Here is a 14,400-nt window from a genome sequence, read left to right as displayed (position 1 = left end):
CCTTTCAGGTACCAAAGCATCATCTGTACCCTTTAAGTACTGAAGTAAGCTGTATCAGCTGTAGGCATGATACTTGGAGCTGTACAATGGCATTCATGCCAAGTGTAGAAGGCTCAGAGAAAAGGGGCTCAGGTGAGGAGGGTTCTTCCTTTGTGAAAGGAAAGGAAGGATTTTGTATTTAATTTTTGGCCTAAGCAAAAATCCACTGGGACTGGTGGGTTCAATCCATGCAGTCTGGAAAAAGAGCATAATTAGCATTTTAAAATGTGTTGTCTGATTTGCTAATACTAGAGCTTGAAAACCTGTCATTACGGATGGAAAGAAATGATTTTGTTTTTCATGAGGTAGAATTTGTGGTTTGATTTTCAAATTTTATAGTGATTATGGGATTCTCCTTTTGCAACCACTTCAAAGCAGATGCTTGATAAGAAAAATTGCTCAGAAAAATACTTGTCTGTAGCCAAATCCACGAGCTCTTCTGTATCTCATTTCTTTTAAACTGTTATCAAAAAGTAACATTTCCTTTCTGCATCCTGCACAGAGAGTACTTCTCCAACATTTGAAGCTGCATTGTATAGATTTTAGCTGGACGTTTTCAATACTGAGTTATCATTCTGTTGTAGATTTTGCCTTTATTTCTCATAATTGTCCTGAAGAACATGTAATCTAGCACTGAGCGCCTCACTTGAAGAAAGCCAGCCATAAACAACTGGAGGTTCCAGAAAAATAGGCAGCTTTTGTAGTTAGCCCTCAAGAGATTGTGGGTTGTGTGCTAAGTGGAAAGAAATATGTTGTCAGGTAGAAGAATAAAACTGGAAAAGGATTCCTAAGAAGTGATTCCTTTTTTACTTTAAAATCCTCTTGCACAGACCAAATAAAACTTCATAGTCTATCAGTGAGAGCCCCAGGGGCCTGAGTAACTTAGTGCACAGTGTCATTTATGTACTCACAAGGAGAGCTGAATTCTTGTGAATGTTGTGGCAAAGGAAAATACTAAGACAATAGCAATATGTTAAACATCTCAAGCTATTTATATAAACATCGTGCTCAGATCTTTGAGTTTACACTTCCCAGTGTTAAGTTGTGATATCCTGGGCACTTGAATTGCATGTGTTTCTTATTGTTAATCTAGAAAGCATTTTGTGATGATATGCTTTGGAAAAAGAGATAGTGCTAACTATTCTAAAAATGTTTAAATCCAGTGTTCATATGAAATGTTACATTAACCTAGGCCTGGATGCAATTTCCAATTTGAGTAGTATCTTAGCTCAAAATCTCATTCACCTACAGGGGTATCCCCTCAAATGATAATTTAATTTGCCCTGGAATAGCTCGTGCAAGCTTTGTCTCTATTGTCAGAGATTTAAAGCAATATAATGAGCACTATATGACTGTAGAATCATCTCTGAGGCAATGGGATGCATCACTCAGAAGGGGCAGGGAGCAGTTGATTGGCAAATGCATTGCACAGATGGATAAGCTTATAGCTATAGGAAATGATATCTTTTGATAGGAGGATGTTTACAAATTGGGAGATAAGATATGTTCCCTTAATATAATTCTGATCTTTGTGGTTAAATTGATTTTCCATAGCTGCAAACATTCCCCCATATCCATCAGCCATCTCCCATCCACTTTCCTGCAGGATGCAAGATTGTTTTGCTGCTAATCATAAGAAACAGATGGTTTCTGGCTGTGCAGTGGAAAGAACTCAAAACATTAAGTAACAATCCAGCATGCTTTACTTCTGCCTGAGCCCCTGTGCATGTGTACTCTCTTCAGTTTTCTGTACTAACCTTCAGGAAGGAATGAACAGTCGTAGCACATACTTCAATCTGGGTATATCCAGCTGCTGTTGAGGTGTTAGAATCCTTGCTTTGAATTGTTCCCCTTCCTTTTTACAGGAACTTTTACTTTCTGATTTTCAGTAAATCCTAGAGAAACAAATACCTTTAGAGACAAAAGTTGTAATGGAAATGGGGAATTCTATTACTATGGTACTAATCTAATCTCAGCCACGTTTTAAGTGAAAACTGTGCTCTGCAGATCGGTTTGTTAAAATAGAGTTTGACTAAGTGATAAATATTGCAAGAAGTGCTTCTTATTTTATACTGAATGCCTCGGGCATTTTCAGTCTAAACTACTGTATCTGATTTTATATATTCTATTCTGTGCATGACTCTGGCTGATATGATATTTATTCTGTTGTTGGAGGAAGTGAGGCGGTTTCCATTTCAAAAGATGATTTGTAAATGATGTAAAATTAATTCTATACTTTTTATTTTGTAATTTCAACTATGTATATGTGCAGAAAGGAGGAATAACTGAAAAATAGTATGATTTATATATGTAACATACGTTTTTTAAGTTTTTCTTAGGAAATGTGTCCTGCCTCATTGCTGTTTCAGGTTGACTTTGTCTTTTTTGGATTATTGCTGTATTTTGAGTTATTTGAGTTTATTTCCTCATGTGTTCATTTACTTCACACTAGAATGTAAATAAGTGAGACCTTAGTAAAGTTTTGTAATGAGGAAAACTTATTCAAATTACCCTAATAGGTAGGTTTAGTCTTCCTGAATTAATACTTAATGCACTGAGGTAGATACCATTGAAAGATTTTGATGTTGTTTTATTTAGTTTAGCTTTGGTGTGGTAATTTTTTCTTGAACTATCCTTACTTTCCTATCTAAATTTGCTTAAAGAACAATTAATGTGCCCAGATCTTCATAAATATTGATAGCTAAGGTCTTACATACATGTATCGCAGTGGAAGTACTACAACTGTGGGAATCAGTGGCACCTTAAAACAGACAACATGAATTACTTCTTACATTTTCTTTGTAGCTTAGATCAGGAAATTCAGCAGCTGAAGCAAAAAATATATGAGGGTGATGGTGGTCAGAAAGGAAATCATGGGACGTTAGAAGAGAGACTCTTCCATACCAGTTCCCCTACGAGCCCTACAAAGCCACAGCCACCCTCTGCTCCACTGGTTGATGACAGGTAGGTAACCTGGATTTCTGCAATGTTTTTGTATAAATGGAGTAGAAAATAAATACTTGGAAAGACTGTCCTGCCAATGTTGAACTATACTTAAATCCTGTAAATATACTGAAAGAACAGCCTAGAAATAAATTTGCTGTGCTGCTCCTGTGCTGTTTCTTTTTTTTGAATACAGATTTGTGAAACTCTAAACTTAAATTGTTTTTGCATCTACTGTTTTTGTCTGTGTGATATTACTTTATATGCACTAAGAGCAACAAAACAAGTGATATTACATTAAGCCTTCTTAACAGGACAGTTGTCCACTATTACTTAAAATCATTATTTTCCTTCTCTGGTTTTTTTTATACTTATAGTATAATATAATACTTATGGTATTAATATACCAACTCTTGGAATGTTCTTTCTATTCGAAGATCGCACATTTGATAGCGTGAGTTACCTAGAACAGCAAACCGTTGAGTAATAAAGATACAACCTCAGCCTTCTGTTTCTTCATCTCCCTCATCTTCATTGCCAAACTTGTGTGTAGAGATAGGTTAAGTCACCACTTTGCATCTGTGCTCCACTGAATTGTGTAATTGTGATAACAAATTGATAAAAACTGGATACCTTTGTCTATTAAATGAACACTTACTCAAAAATCTGAGTTCCAGATAAGGATAAGGCTGATCAAACATTAAGCCTGCCAGTTTAGAGTTGTGCAGTTGGGTTCGTAAGTGTTTCAAGAGCCTTCTAGCCTGTCTCAGATTTTCTCTAAGAATATGATAATTTTTTTTTCCTACTTGTATCTCATAGGATAAATGCCTTTATTGAACAAGAAGTGCAGAGAAGGCTCCAAAACATTCATCATAAAGCCGAGGATAATGACAGTAGCCTGTTATGGTCTACAGAAAGTTTTAAGGTGAGCCAAAATGGGTAAGAAATCCTAACCTTCAGTTCAGCCTTAGCACACACAAAGTAATTGTTTTTGTTCAATAATCTTCATGTTTTCGTGCATTTGCTTAACTGTAATTTACCATTGATATATAATTAAATAAATCAGGGCTATTGGTTTTAGGTCTTGCTGGTCTTATTTTCTAGTGGCTGTATTTTATTTCAGTTATGTGCAAGGAAAATTGTGTCAATGGCCATAAGAAGATTGCAGATAGAATCAAAATTTTCATTTTATGCCTTTAAAATACATTGATAAAATTTCTTCTGGAAGATAAGGAACTGTTTGTACTTGCAAACAAATGCTCATTTAAAAACTGATGATTTGATTCATCTGAGGAACAATTTGGTTGACTCTGCTAGCGGTTTAATAAATATAAATAAGAAAACAGCTATTTGAGGCTGTTAAAAAATGTCTTTTTATAAATACTTAAAATGAACTAACACTAGAAAGATGCTTTATTTAATAAGCACCTGTATCTTTTTTTGTTTTTAGGATAATGAAAGGCTTAATAATGGCGCTGTTCAGCGCAAGTTGAAGTATGAGGTAGGTCATAATTTGTCAGAATTAAGTGGTTGTCTTAAATTATGGCATGCCCTGTAATTAAATTTCTTAATGTTTAGCTGCATAATTAGAAATTTGAATTCACAGCAAGATTAATGGCTAATAGAGAAAGCAATTTATTTTGCTATCTGGAAGTGAAAGTGATTTTTTTTAGATCGGGCATCACTTTTTCCTTGTTGAAAGATATGTTGGTGTGGATGTTTCTTCCTTGTTTTCTCATGATTCTTAATTTGGAGCAGTATCCCTTTCTTGATTCCTAGATTATAAAAAGTGCTTGATGAGGACAGGATAAATTCAGAATACCACTGCACTGTTATGTTGCATGGTGAACTCAGTACTGTATTTGTAATATTAGCAATAGCCTTGGGCAAATCTGCCTGAATGTGATGAAGGTTTCATTTTATACTGAGGCTTAGACCCCTTAGTTCCTTTGCAATTGCTTGAAACTTCTTTAATGACTCAACTTGGTGAGTAGTTCTTAAATATTGTAATGTTTTTAAACTTTTATGGAGGAAGGGGGGCTTCAATAGCTTTCATTTGGACTTTCCCATTGTTTATTTTAAACTGTCTTGGACTTTTTGACATTACCTTGTGCTTGCCTTTGCACCATCTTGGATAGTGTAGCATTATATTTTTGTACGTGTATGGAAAAATAATAAAGGTCTTACACATTTCTCCATTGCCCTTTTGACTTTCCTATAAATATACATATATACAATGATATAAATATCATATCAAATATACATATATACAATTTAATAAAGAAAATATATACCAAGTGAAATGGATACTGTACTGGAATGGATACTGTAAAAGCAGCCTGGGAAGATGAATCATTCCTGAATCATACCTCAATCAATTTTGTTGGATTTTTCCTCTCTAATTTTGGCAGATTATACAGTGATTGTATAAACTCAATCAAAATCAAGCCTGAATTTAAGAAATGTTAAAATCAGAAGATTTTTTAAAGACATTTTTGTTTTCTTCTTTTGACATTTTTAACAGAAAAGTCAACAGTGGCAGCCACATTGTGACTTTCCATTTATATTTAAAGATGACAAATGTGCTTCTGAGTTGTGTGGAGAAAACACAGGAGTAACAGTTCATAAAAGACAGAAGGAACATACAGAGATGTGGGATTTATTTTCCAGGCCTGGAAGGATCTCCTCCCCCTTTACATCAGAAAAGGCATTTGAGAATCGAAGGAGAAATTCAGAACAGGAGAGCTTTGCTAGTCTTTATGACAATGAAAGCAGTTTAACTCACTCTGAAAATATTAAATCTTCAAAGAGTAAGAATGTTCCCTATCAGAATGTTTTATCTACTTCTTTACAAAGTCATGACTTAAATAATGTGGCTTACTCACTCTACAGATTTGGAAATTTCAATCATTTTGACAATAAAATAATTACTTCTCGGGGTTGTGACAACTCAAGAACTGAATGTGATTGTTCCCGCTTGGAACAGCTGTCTCCTTTAGGATCCTTAATGCGTGCTAATGAGCAGACTGGTTTTAATAGCATACCAAGCCTTTCCTTTCCTCTGTCTAACATACATTCTGAAATAACTGTTAAAGAAAGCAGATTGTTTAAGACCATGCAGCAGACAATGGAAGACCAGACAAGTAGTTCTCAGCTTCCAATTGAAAAAGCTTCTGATTTAACCTCATGTACGTCAGTAGCTTCTCATTTTGATGTCAGACCAGAACATGCCTATGGTCTGGGATATCTGTTCAAAAAGCTTTTCTGCTTTTACAAAGGTACAAGTAATAAATTGCTCAACAATACAGTGGTTCCTAAGCAAATTAAGAAGTTGGGAAGTTTGTGTGACAAAAGCGAGAGATGTGCACAAGTGGTGTCATTAATAAAATATTTGCCACTTATAAGGAACTTGGAAGTAGATGTATTCTTCAAGTCTGATATGAATCAAGACGTATCCCACTCCACTGGTGACACCGAAGCTCATACTGAAAATGTTTTGCCTGAATCCCCTGTAAAAGAAGATGTCTTGATGTGTGGAAACACAGGAATCTCAGATGCCTGTGTGAGAAAGCCAGCTGAAGGATTTGTGTGCTGTTGTAAGAATGAAGAGCTGGAAAATAGTCTTGTGTTAAGACAGACATTTCTGCATTTCCCTGATGCCTTTATGAAGCTTCAGGTCTGTTCTCTTGAAAAAATGCTGGACTTTTTAACCCGTGCCCTACCTCAAATTTGTACTAGTATGGAGGAGTTGAAAGGTATATATTGGCTTGCTGTTGGCAACTGCAAAAAATGTGATCCAGAACCTGCTTGCTTACTTCTGTTCAGCTCTATTTTATATGTTATTGTTTCACCAGCCAAACAAGAAATTGGTCAGAGTTCCTTGGCAGTATTTCATGAGGTTCCAATCATCACAATACAGGAGATTCATGTTGGCTTTGCTGGACAGAGTGTGAGTCTTCTGTGTTCTGCTGGAGATAATGTACTCACAATATTTACCTATAACAAACACTGTACTCAAAGAATTTGCCATGACATAATGAGCGTTTTGATTTCTACAACAGAGGATGCTGCTTATTTAAATCACCAGCTCTTGAAAGGTGATTTGATGCGGATTTCACTTGACTGGACAGCAGAAGTAAATGACATAGTCTTTTCAAGAGGAGTACGTTTGTCATGTAAATTCAGAATGATATTAGCTGATCTGGTTTACTTACTCCATGAAAATATGGGAGATATTAAACCTTCATTAGCTGACATTCAAGTCATGCTGTATACCACTGTGAAAACAAACTGTGCTAACCAGACTGCGTATAGATCTCTAGTTCTTACTACCACTCATATTGGTCTCCTAAGGGAAAACAGTGCCTTTTATTCTGCACCTAGTTTTTTGGATGCTTCATGCAAGCGATCACAGTTTGACAGCCTTCAGTTGTACAGTTTGAATGATATCCGATGTATAGTTTTGCCAGACAAAGAGAATCTCACAAAAATTGAGCTTGTGTTTTCTAGAAGGAGCAAGGTTGGATCTGATTCAGGAATTAGTTTTTCAAAATACTGTGGAAAAGAAATAAATACTCAAATGTCAGTCATCCCATCAGTTCTTCAAAGCAGTTTGCATATACCATCGGAAATCTGGGAATTAACATTCAGTTCAAGTAAAGAAGCCATTTGGCTAATTATGCATCTGACTAGGTGTTGAAATCGAAATACATTTAGATACATTCAAAATAGGAGGCTAATGAATATTGATAAAATACTCTTCTGTCTATTGATTTTATTTAAAAAAGAAAAAAAAGAGTCCTTTGGGTGTTTAAGAGAATACCTTAGGGTGGGTACACACATCTTACTATTACTTACATCACTATTACTTGATAGCTTACTTTTTGTACTGTACATAGATTTCCTTGAGAAGGTGAGGAAATTAAATAATTCTATTTTAAGTAGTAGGTGGATCAAGACTATAATTACAGCTGTATCTTCTAATTTCCTTCTTGGGTGTCTCCTTTTTGGCTTTCTCCATCTCTTATCCATCTTAATATATTTTCTCCATATCTCCTTGATTGCCCTTTTTCTTAATCTGAGTATCTTTGTTTTCCATGCTTCTGGTGTATTTTGTGCCATTGATCTCAGTGTTTCATAATATTTGCAACATTTTTTGTCTGAACTGCTAAGTGTGTTTTAAGCCTTCAGTATAATTCATACAGTTCACTGTATGCTGTTAATATGAAACGTGTTTACAATTTTTATTCTTACAATTTTGGAGAAAATAGATTTGGCAAATCTGGGTTCCCTTGGAGTTTTGCATTAAGGATTAACACCCTCTTGGATGAAAGTTTCTTGCAAGTGCAAAAGAAGTTATGTTTGACTTATTTTAAGTCACGGTGGCTGAGGTACCAGGGATTGATAGATTTACTGTATCTCTTTTTAACCCGAGTCTGCCCCCTTTGCTCAGGCCCAAGGGAGCGCAGCCTACATGGAAGCAGTGAAACAGAACAGCAAAAATACAGAGAGTATCCAATTGTCATTTCCAGTTTCATTCCCCCTAACCTACCACCCCACTTGCTTCTTTCAGGGATGCAGTATAAGGCTTCTTTGAGTCATTCCTATCTATTTTGTCCAAACAGTCAGCTTAGACTCCTACACAATAGATTCCCAGTGGCATGAGTGCTTATGTAAAATGTGATGTGAAAATGAAGGAGATTACAGGGTGTGAAAAGATGTGCTTTGGCAATTTGACCTTTGGTAATGCTACTACAGCTGTGTTAATGATTTAATAAAGGTTTATGATTTGCCTATGTGTTTTTCATACTGTTAAATGGAAAGTTAGCAATTGGGGATGCTGCATGTTGGATGAGGCAAATTTAACCCTAGAATTGTCCCATGTAATGTGTCAAATGCCTGGCCTTAATTGCCTCATTTTCTGCTTGTTTACTAATGGGATTAGTAATGCTGTGAGATTAAATCACTTTCAGACTCTTCAATTCTATGTTACAAAAAGTAACAGAACTATTGAAAATAGATCCAGCATTTCCATTAGTCAAGACTTGCCTTGAGCTTAGTAAACGGTTCCTCTTTACCTGTTAGTCCTGTCCAATATTCAACAATTTGAAGCGAGCCATCTTTTGTTCCTTCCCTTGCAATGGGAACTGAGTATGAATATGCCATCTGCCTGTTTGTGGAAGATGGTCATTGGCAAGAAAAATGCTGGTATCTAATCTGAAATTCTGAATTCTGTAAGCATACTGCCAGGAGAGGTTCAGTCTTCTACCAGACAGTTAGACTTCAGTCTCTCTACTAGTATACGAATTCTTCCCATTGGCTCTTACCATTTGTTAAGACATGATCATGTGATTCACTTGAGATTTAAAAGATGTAACTTACTTTGGATGAGGAAGCTGTGGCTGGAAGGATGGAGGGTAATTTGGATAGTAAGCTGTGATTTTTCTATCATAACATAAATTTATAGTGTCCTAAGCGATTCCAAAAACAAGAGCAAAGTGTATTGGTTTATTCTGAGGTACAGTTTTTGTTTTTAATGAAAAAGTATATACGGATATGTCACAGAGCATGGAATATACAGTAGTTTTGTCAGAGCGTGACATTACATCAACCTTGTTAGATAGTGACTCCCTTCTTCACATCATTAAGTTATTTCTTTAGTCTTGCTGGAAGTTAATGTTAAGTGATGCTTTCTGCGAGGACTGTCTTAAGTCAAGGCTGCTAAATGACAGCAATTACTGAAGCTAATTTCTTTTTAGATTATACTCTGCAGTTTGCATATGTTTGCATATGTTGTGTTCCAGATAATGTGGCTTTCTTCTTTGTTTTCAAATCTAACTTGGTGAATATAATTCACATTTATGAAAAGAGAAATTATTTCACTATGGAATCTTTTATTCTGCTGTAAATTAAGCATAATGATGGATGTTCGTCACTATCAAAGAGTTATTTAATGTATTAGGGCAAGTTTTTCACAGTACATTGTGTTTGAGATTATTCTTCTGACTTTTAGCTGTTTGTAATAATTTCCTGAAAATGACTGCCAATAAATTATGTCTTGACAGTAGTGGTTTTAAGAGTGACTTTATGGTTTGCTTGTTGTTTTAAAGTGGATCATACTGTCGTCAAGGCAGTGAACTCATCTTTTCCCTAAGCAAAGAACTGCTTACATTTCTATACTCCAGAAAGCTGTTTGGTTGAAAAGCATGTAGCTTGGGGGAAAGTAGAGGAGGTGCAATATGGAGGGGAGATTTGTTTGGTGAATTAAGATTATTTAAAAAATATTTATTTTTTTTATCTATTCAAACATAATCTTTATTTATATTTTCACTAAAAATGAATGCTTGTAGAAAGCAACGTATAGGTAATGTCAATTGAAACTAAAACTCACTTTTTGTGTTTTCCACAACTATTAATGCTAGCATTAAGGAAAATGATACTGGGGCATTTATGAGCGACTACTAATGAAATAATGGGATTACATTACAGCCTTTCTTCCCAATAAGCAGATGTGGATATGAAAAAAGCTTTATGTATACAGAGGGGCGTTTGTGGCTGTGTCAGACCTTTCTGCTGCTACTCGTGGTAGTATGGTGACCTGTAGTATGTACTGTGCAGCCAAGAGTTGCTACAGAGAGACCCAGTTCAGTGAGCAGAAATGTGAACCACATTCAGATTTTTGGGTAGGGTTGGTCAAGACTGAAGGATTTTGACCAAGCATTGTGCTTCATGAAGGCTGCTACAGTAATGAGAATAGATGTTGAGAATACAGCTACAGATGAGGTGATGCATAGCATCCCTAAATACAAGTATGTGGAGTGGCCATAAATTTGATGTAATAGCTTCTCAACTTATTTTTTGTTTCTTTTAATTTATATTGTACTGCTCTTGCTTCTGTAAGTACATTTTCAGGCCAAATACTCTCAGTTGAGTTGGTGGATGAGCTTCCAGTTCGATTTCCATCACTACAGATGCTTATGCTACAGGATATAGGATCTCTACAAAACATTGATCTTTTCAGCTGCAAAACTGTTTTGTTCTTGACATAACTTTACAATTATGAATTCCATCTGATTGTTAGTGCAGAGTGCTTGCAATATAAATAACACTTTATAGCTTTGACCACACTTTATAAGCTGATCATTGTTGAGGTTTCTGTTATGGGATGGGATTTAAAGAAAATAGTAGGAAACTTTTGACAGTGGATTCTTATGTTATCTATACCCTGTTTAATTGTGAAATGACTTGGATTTAAGAGCTTTCTGAATTGCCTGGAGCCCCTACAGCTTTGTGTGTTATTGTAAACAGATTTGATGTATAAATACCCCCTGTACTCAGCTCTGGTGCGGCTGCACCTCAAGTACTGTGTTCAGTTTTGGGTCCCTCACTACAGGAAGGACATTGAGGCCCTGGAGCGTGTTCAGAGAAGGGCAACAAAACTGGTGAGGGGTCTGGAGCACAAGTCTTATGAGGAGCGGCTGAGGGAGCTGGGATTGTTTAGTCTGGAGAAGAGGAGGCTCACAGGAGACCTTATTGCACTCTACCACTTCCTGAAGGGGGGTTGTGGTGAGGAGGGGGTGGGCCTCTTCTCCCTGATAAATAATGACAGGACGAGGGGGAATGGCCAGAAGTTGCGCCGGGGAAGATTTAGATTAGACCTGAGGAAACATTTTTTTTCTGAAAGAGTGGTCAGGCACTGGAATGGCCTGCCTAGGGAGGTGGTTGAGGCACCATCCCTAGCGCTCTTCAAGAAGCGTTTAGGTGAGGTGCTAAGGGATTTGATTTAGTAGTTGGGTAGGGATAGTGATAGGAGGATGGTTGGACTAGATGATCTTGTAGGTCCTTTCCAACCTAATGAACCTATGAATACGTGTGAAAAATGAGCTTGTGACATATATTTAATGTTTCAAAGGGGGGTAACAGGTCTTCTCTTTTCCCTCATTTTTGATATCTAAGCTGAAGATGTCCTTTCACAGAATCAGCAATATTTTATTCAAATTCACCTCATGTTTTTCATGCATAGCAAAATGCTGGGACTTGCTTGTAAAAGTAATTCCTTCATTTTCAAAGTAATTTCTGCCACTACCATGTTCTCTTTCCCAGCTCTTCTGGCTGAGAATATTTTCTCATTTTCAGTGAAGGTTTTTTCTTCTTTTTCCTTACTTAGTGATTTTGGTTTTCCTTTGTTCTCCCTATTTGGTATGCACTTGAAAGCGGATGGTCTGTCGTTCTTTGGGAGCAAATCCAGATGACCTAAAGGACCCAGTTAAAGTTAGTATTCCACGCTATGTCCTGTGTGGGCAGGGAAAGGATGAACACTATGAGTTTGAAATAAAGGTAAGTACTTTTCACTTGCTTCTTCTTAATGTTTTCTAAACATAGACAGCATGATAGTAATAATAATAATAGGAAAATGCCTTTTCTTTAAAAACAACTAGTTCCTAGTTATCTCTGTCCAACATAGGTGTTTACTCTAACATTGCAGTTAGTCACAGAGGAAGCACTGATAGGAAGCACACCTGAGAATCTCCAAATTACAGAGGTCACCTTGCTAATCCCAGTGGTATGTAGTCATTGTTCCAGTGAGCGCAGTTGTTGTTTTCTGTGTAAGTAGCCTCTGTACTATTAAACCCAAGGGGTTATGAGAAGCGTACACAATATAGGACATTATAAAGGTGAGCATTTTCCAAACGTTTGGCTGTTAGACTCTTGGGAATGGCAGTTCCAGGTCTTACTGAGATGTAAGTGTAAAGTACAGAGAACGTTTAGACTTAAATTAGGCTCTCATTACCTAAATATTTCAAGTATTTTACAGATACTCATAACCAAAGCTTGTTTCATTTCTGGCTCTTTGTTCTGTTTCTTCCCACTCTGCATTTACAAGGTCTGTCTTTTCCATACTGTTTCCCCTCCATTCTAGTGTCTTTCCCAGTCAATACTCTGTGCTGAAGTGCTAGAAAAAATGCATATTCATTATGTTTCCTCTGGTACTAAGCCAGTGTTTTTTCAAAGCAAGATGTGAAATCTAATTGGAAATGTGCTTTCAGTGCATGTGGACATGTAGCATAACTGATGTACATGGCATCAGAGACTCAGTTGGCAGCCACCATCGCTGAGGGTACTGTCAGATGCTTCATTAGGTGGTGAGAGCTGGAGGAGTGACCTGCCTTCACAGGGTGTAGGACTGCTTTGGGGCACTGTTCATGACCTCCTTTGCAAAGTCTTTCATTGACATGGTCGGTCTTAGCTCTATTTTTCACTAAATAAATTGTCATCTTGAAACATACTGCACTCTGTGAATTGAATGCTTCCTTTTGCTGTTTTAATGTTGAATTTGCTGGGGCCAGTGAGAGCCCAGCAACTATCAGAGACACACAGAAAAATGCACTTGAACCTTCCCTAAGGACTGGATATAGTTGCCAACTGTTTTCAGTGGATGGGATTTATTAAACTGGATAATGGTTAGTAAAAATAGATGAAGTAGTATAAAGCGTTGTGCCCTTTTAGAAACGAGCAGTAGATTCCTTTTCCAGGTGCTCTCCCTTCACCCCTAAAACCCATGGAAGCATATCTGGGGGACCTGGCATTAAAGGCTAGGTGAAGAATATGTGAAGGAAGGTTTACACTTGATGCAAAAGGAAGTGTTGGGGGGGCGGGTGGATATGCTGGAAAGAGACAGAATTTTTAATGAGGAAAGAACAGGATAATATCCAAACAAAAAATACAAGAGCATATGAAATTACGCTTCATTCGTTCTGTTGCTTGGCTTTCATTTCTGTGAGAAACAAAGACTCACAGGCTGGTCTTTCCAGCGGCATGGAATGACCTGATGCAGTCCTCTGGCCAAGAGCTTTGTTCTCTTCTGTTGTACTAGTCAGTACCATCATTTTTCACTCTTTTATGCCAGCTCTAGGCTGCTTCTGAGAGAAACTGCTGCTTAAATATCTTTGATGAAGCTCAAAGCAAGGAAATGATGGCATAGAGAGTAGGGAATGGGCCATCACTTTAATAATTGCATTCCATTGCTATCAGCTTCCTTAAAGGAGTATTTTTGTTATAATCCTATGGACATGAGTTTGACAGTCTGTGGGATATATCTTAGTCACTCCCTTACACAAATCAATCATCTGTGTATGGCTTGTTTTTTTTCTTTTGCCTACAGATCTCTGTGTCACACTGGGCTGCTTTTGCTGCGGTCAGGATTTTGCTCCAAGCTATGCTCTGCAGAGTTTCCACAAACTTTTCTACTTTAAATCTTTTCCCCACAGAGCTCCTATCTCTGCTTCAATCTTTAGTATCCTTCAGCTCTTCCTTACTCATTCTGCAAGGTATCAGAATATGTGATATAGTGGTTAATTTTTTTCCCCTAAAATCTAGGAAAGTGGAATTGCCTTTCTACAAGTGAGAAGGAGAGAATGC

General features: G+C 36.9%; 1 protein-coding gene across 5 annotated transcripts in view; it reads left to right on the top strand.

Moving 5' to 3' along the window:
• Positions 1-14,400, top strand: part of KIF16B (kinesin family member 16B) — a 134,125-nt gene that overhangs the window by 70,850 nt on the left and 48,875 nt on the right. For 2 of the 5 annotated variants that reach the window (XM_065739534.1, XM_065739533.1), the window contains 4 exons: positions 2,845-3,003; positions 3,802-3,907; positions 4,433-4,483; positions 12,196-12,318. In XM_065739534.1, coding sequence (XP_065595606.1) covers positions 2,845-3,003; positions 3,802-3,907; positions 4,433-4,483; positions 12,196-12,318 — 439 coding nt within the window. Of the gene's footprint in view, positions 1-2,844; positions 3,004-3,801; positions 3,908-4,432; positions 4,484-5,506; positions 8,109-12,148; positions 12,319-14,400 lie in introns of those variants that run through there. The other 3 variants (XM_065739535.1, XM_065739531.1, XM_065739532.1) reach the window with 3 other exon arrangements.

This window comes from Cyrtonyx montezumae, unplaced genomic scaffold, assembly GCF_038088225.1.
Source record: "Cyrtonyx montezumae isolate F1298 unplaced genomic scaffold, pur_monq_1.0 scaffold_24, whole genome shotgun sequence".
Classification (NCBI taxonomy): Eukaryota; Metazoa; Chordata; class Aves; order Galliformes; family Odontophoridae; genus Cyrtonyx; species Cyrtonyx montezumae.
This window is presented reverse-complemented; position numbering and strand designations above follow the sequence as displayed.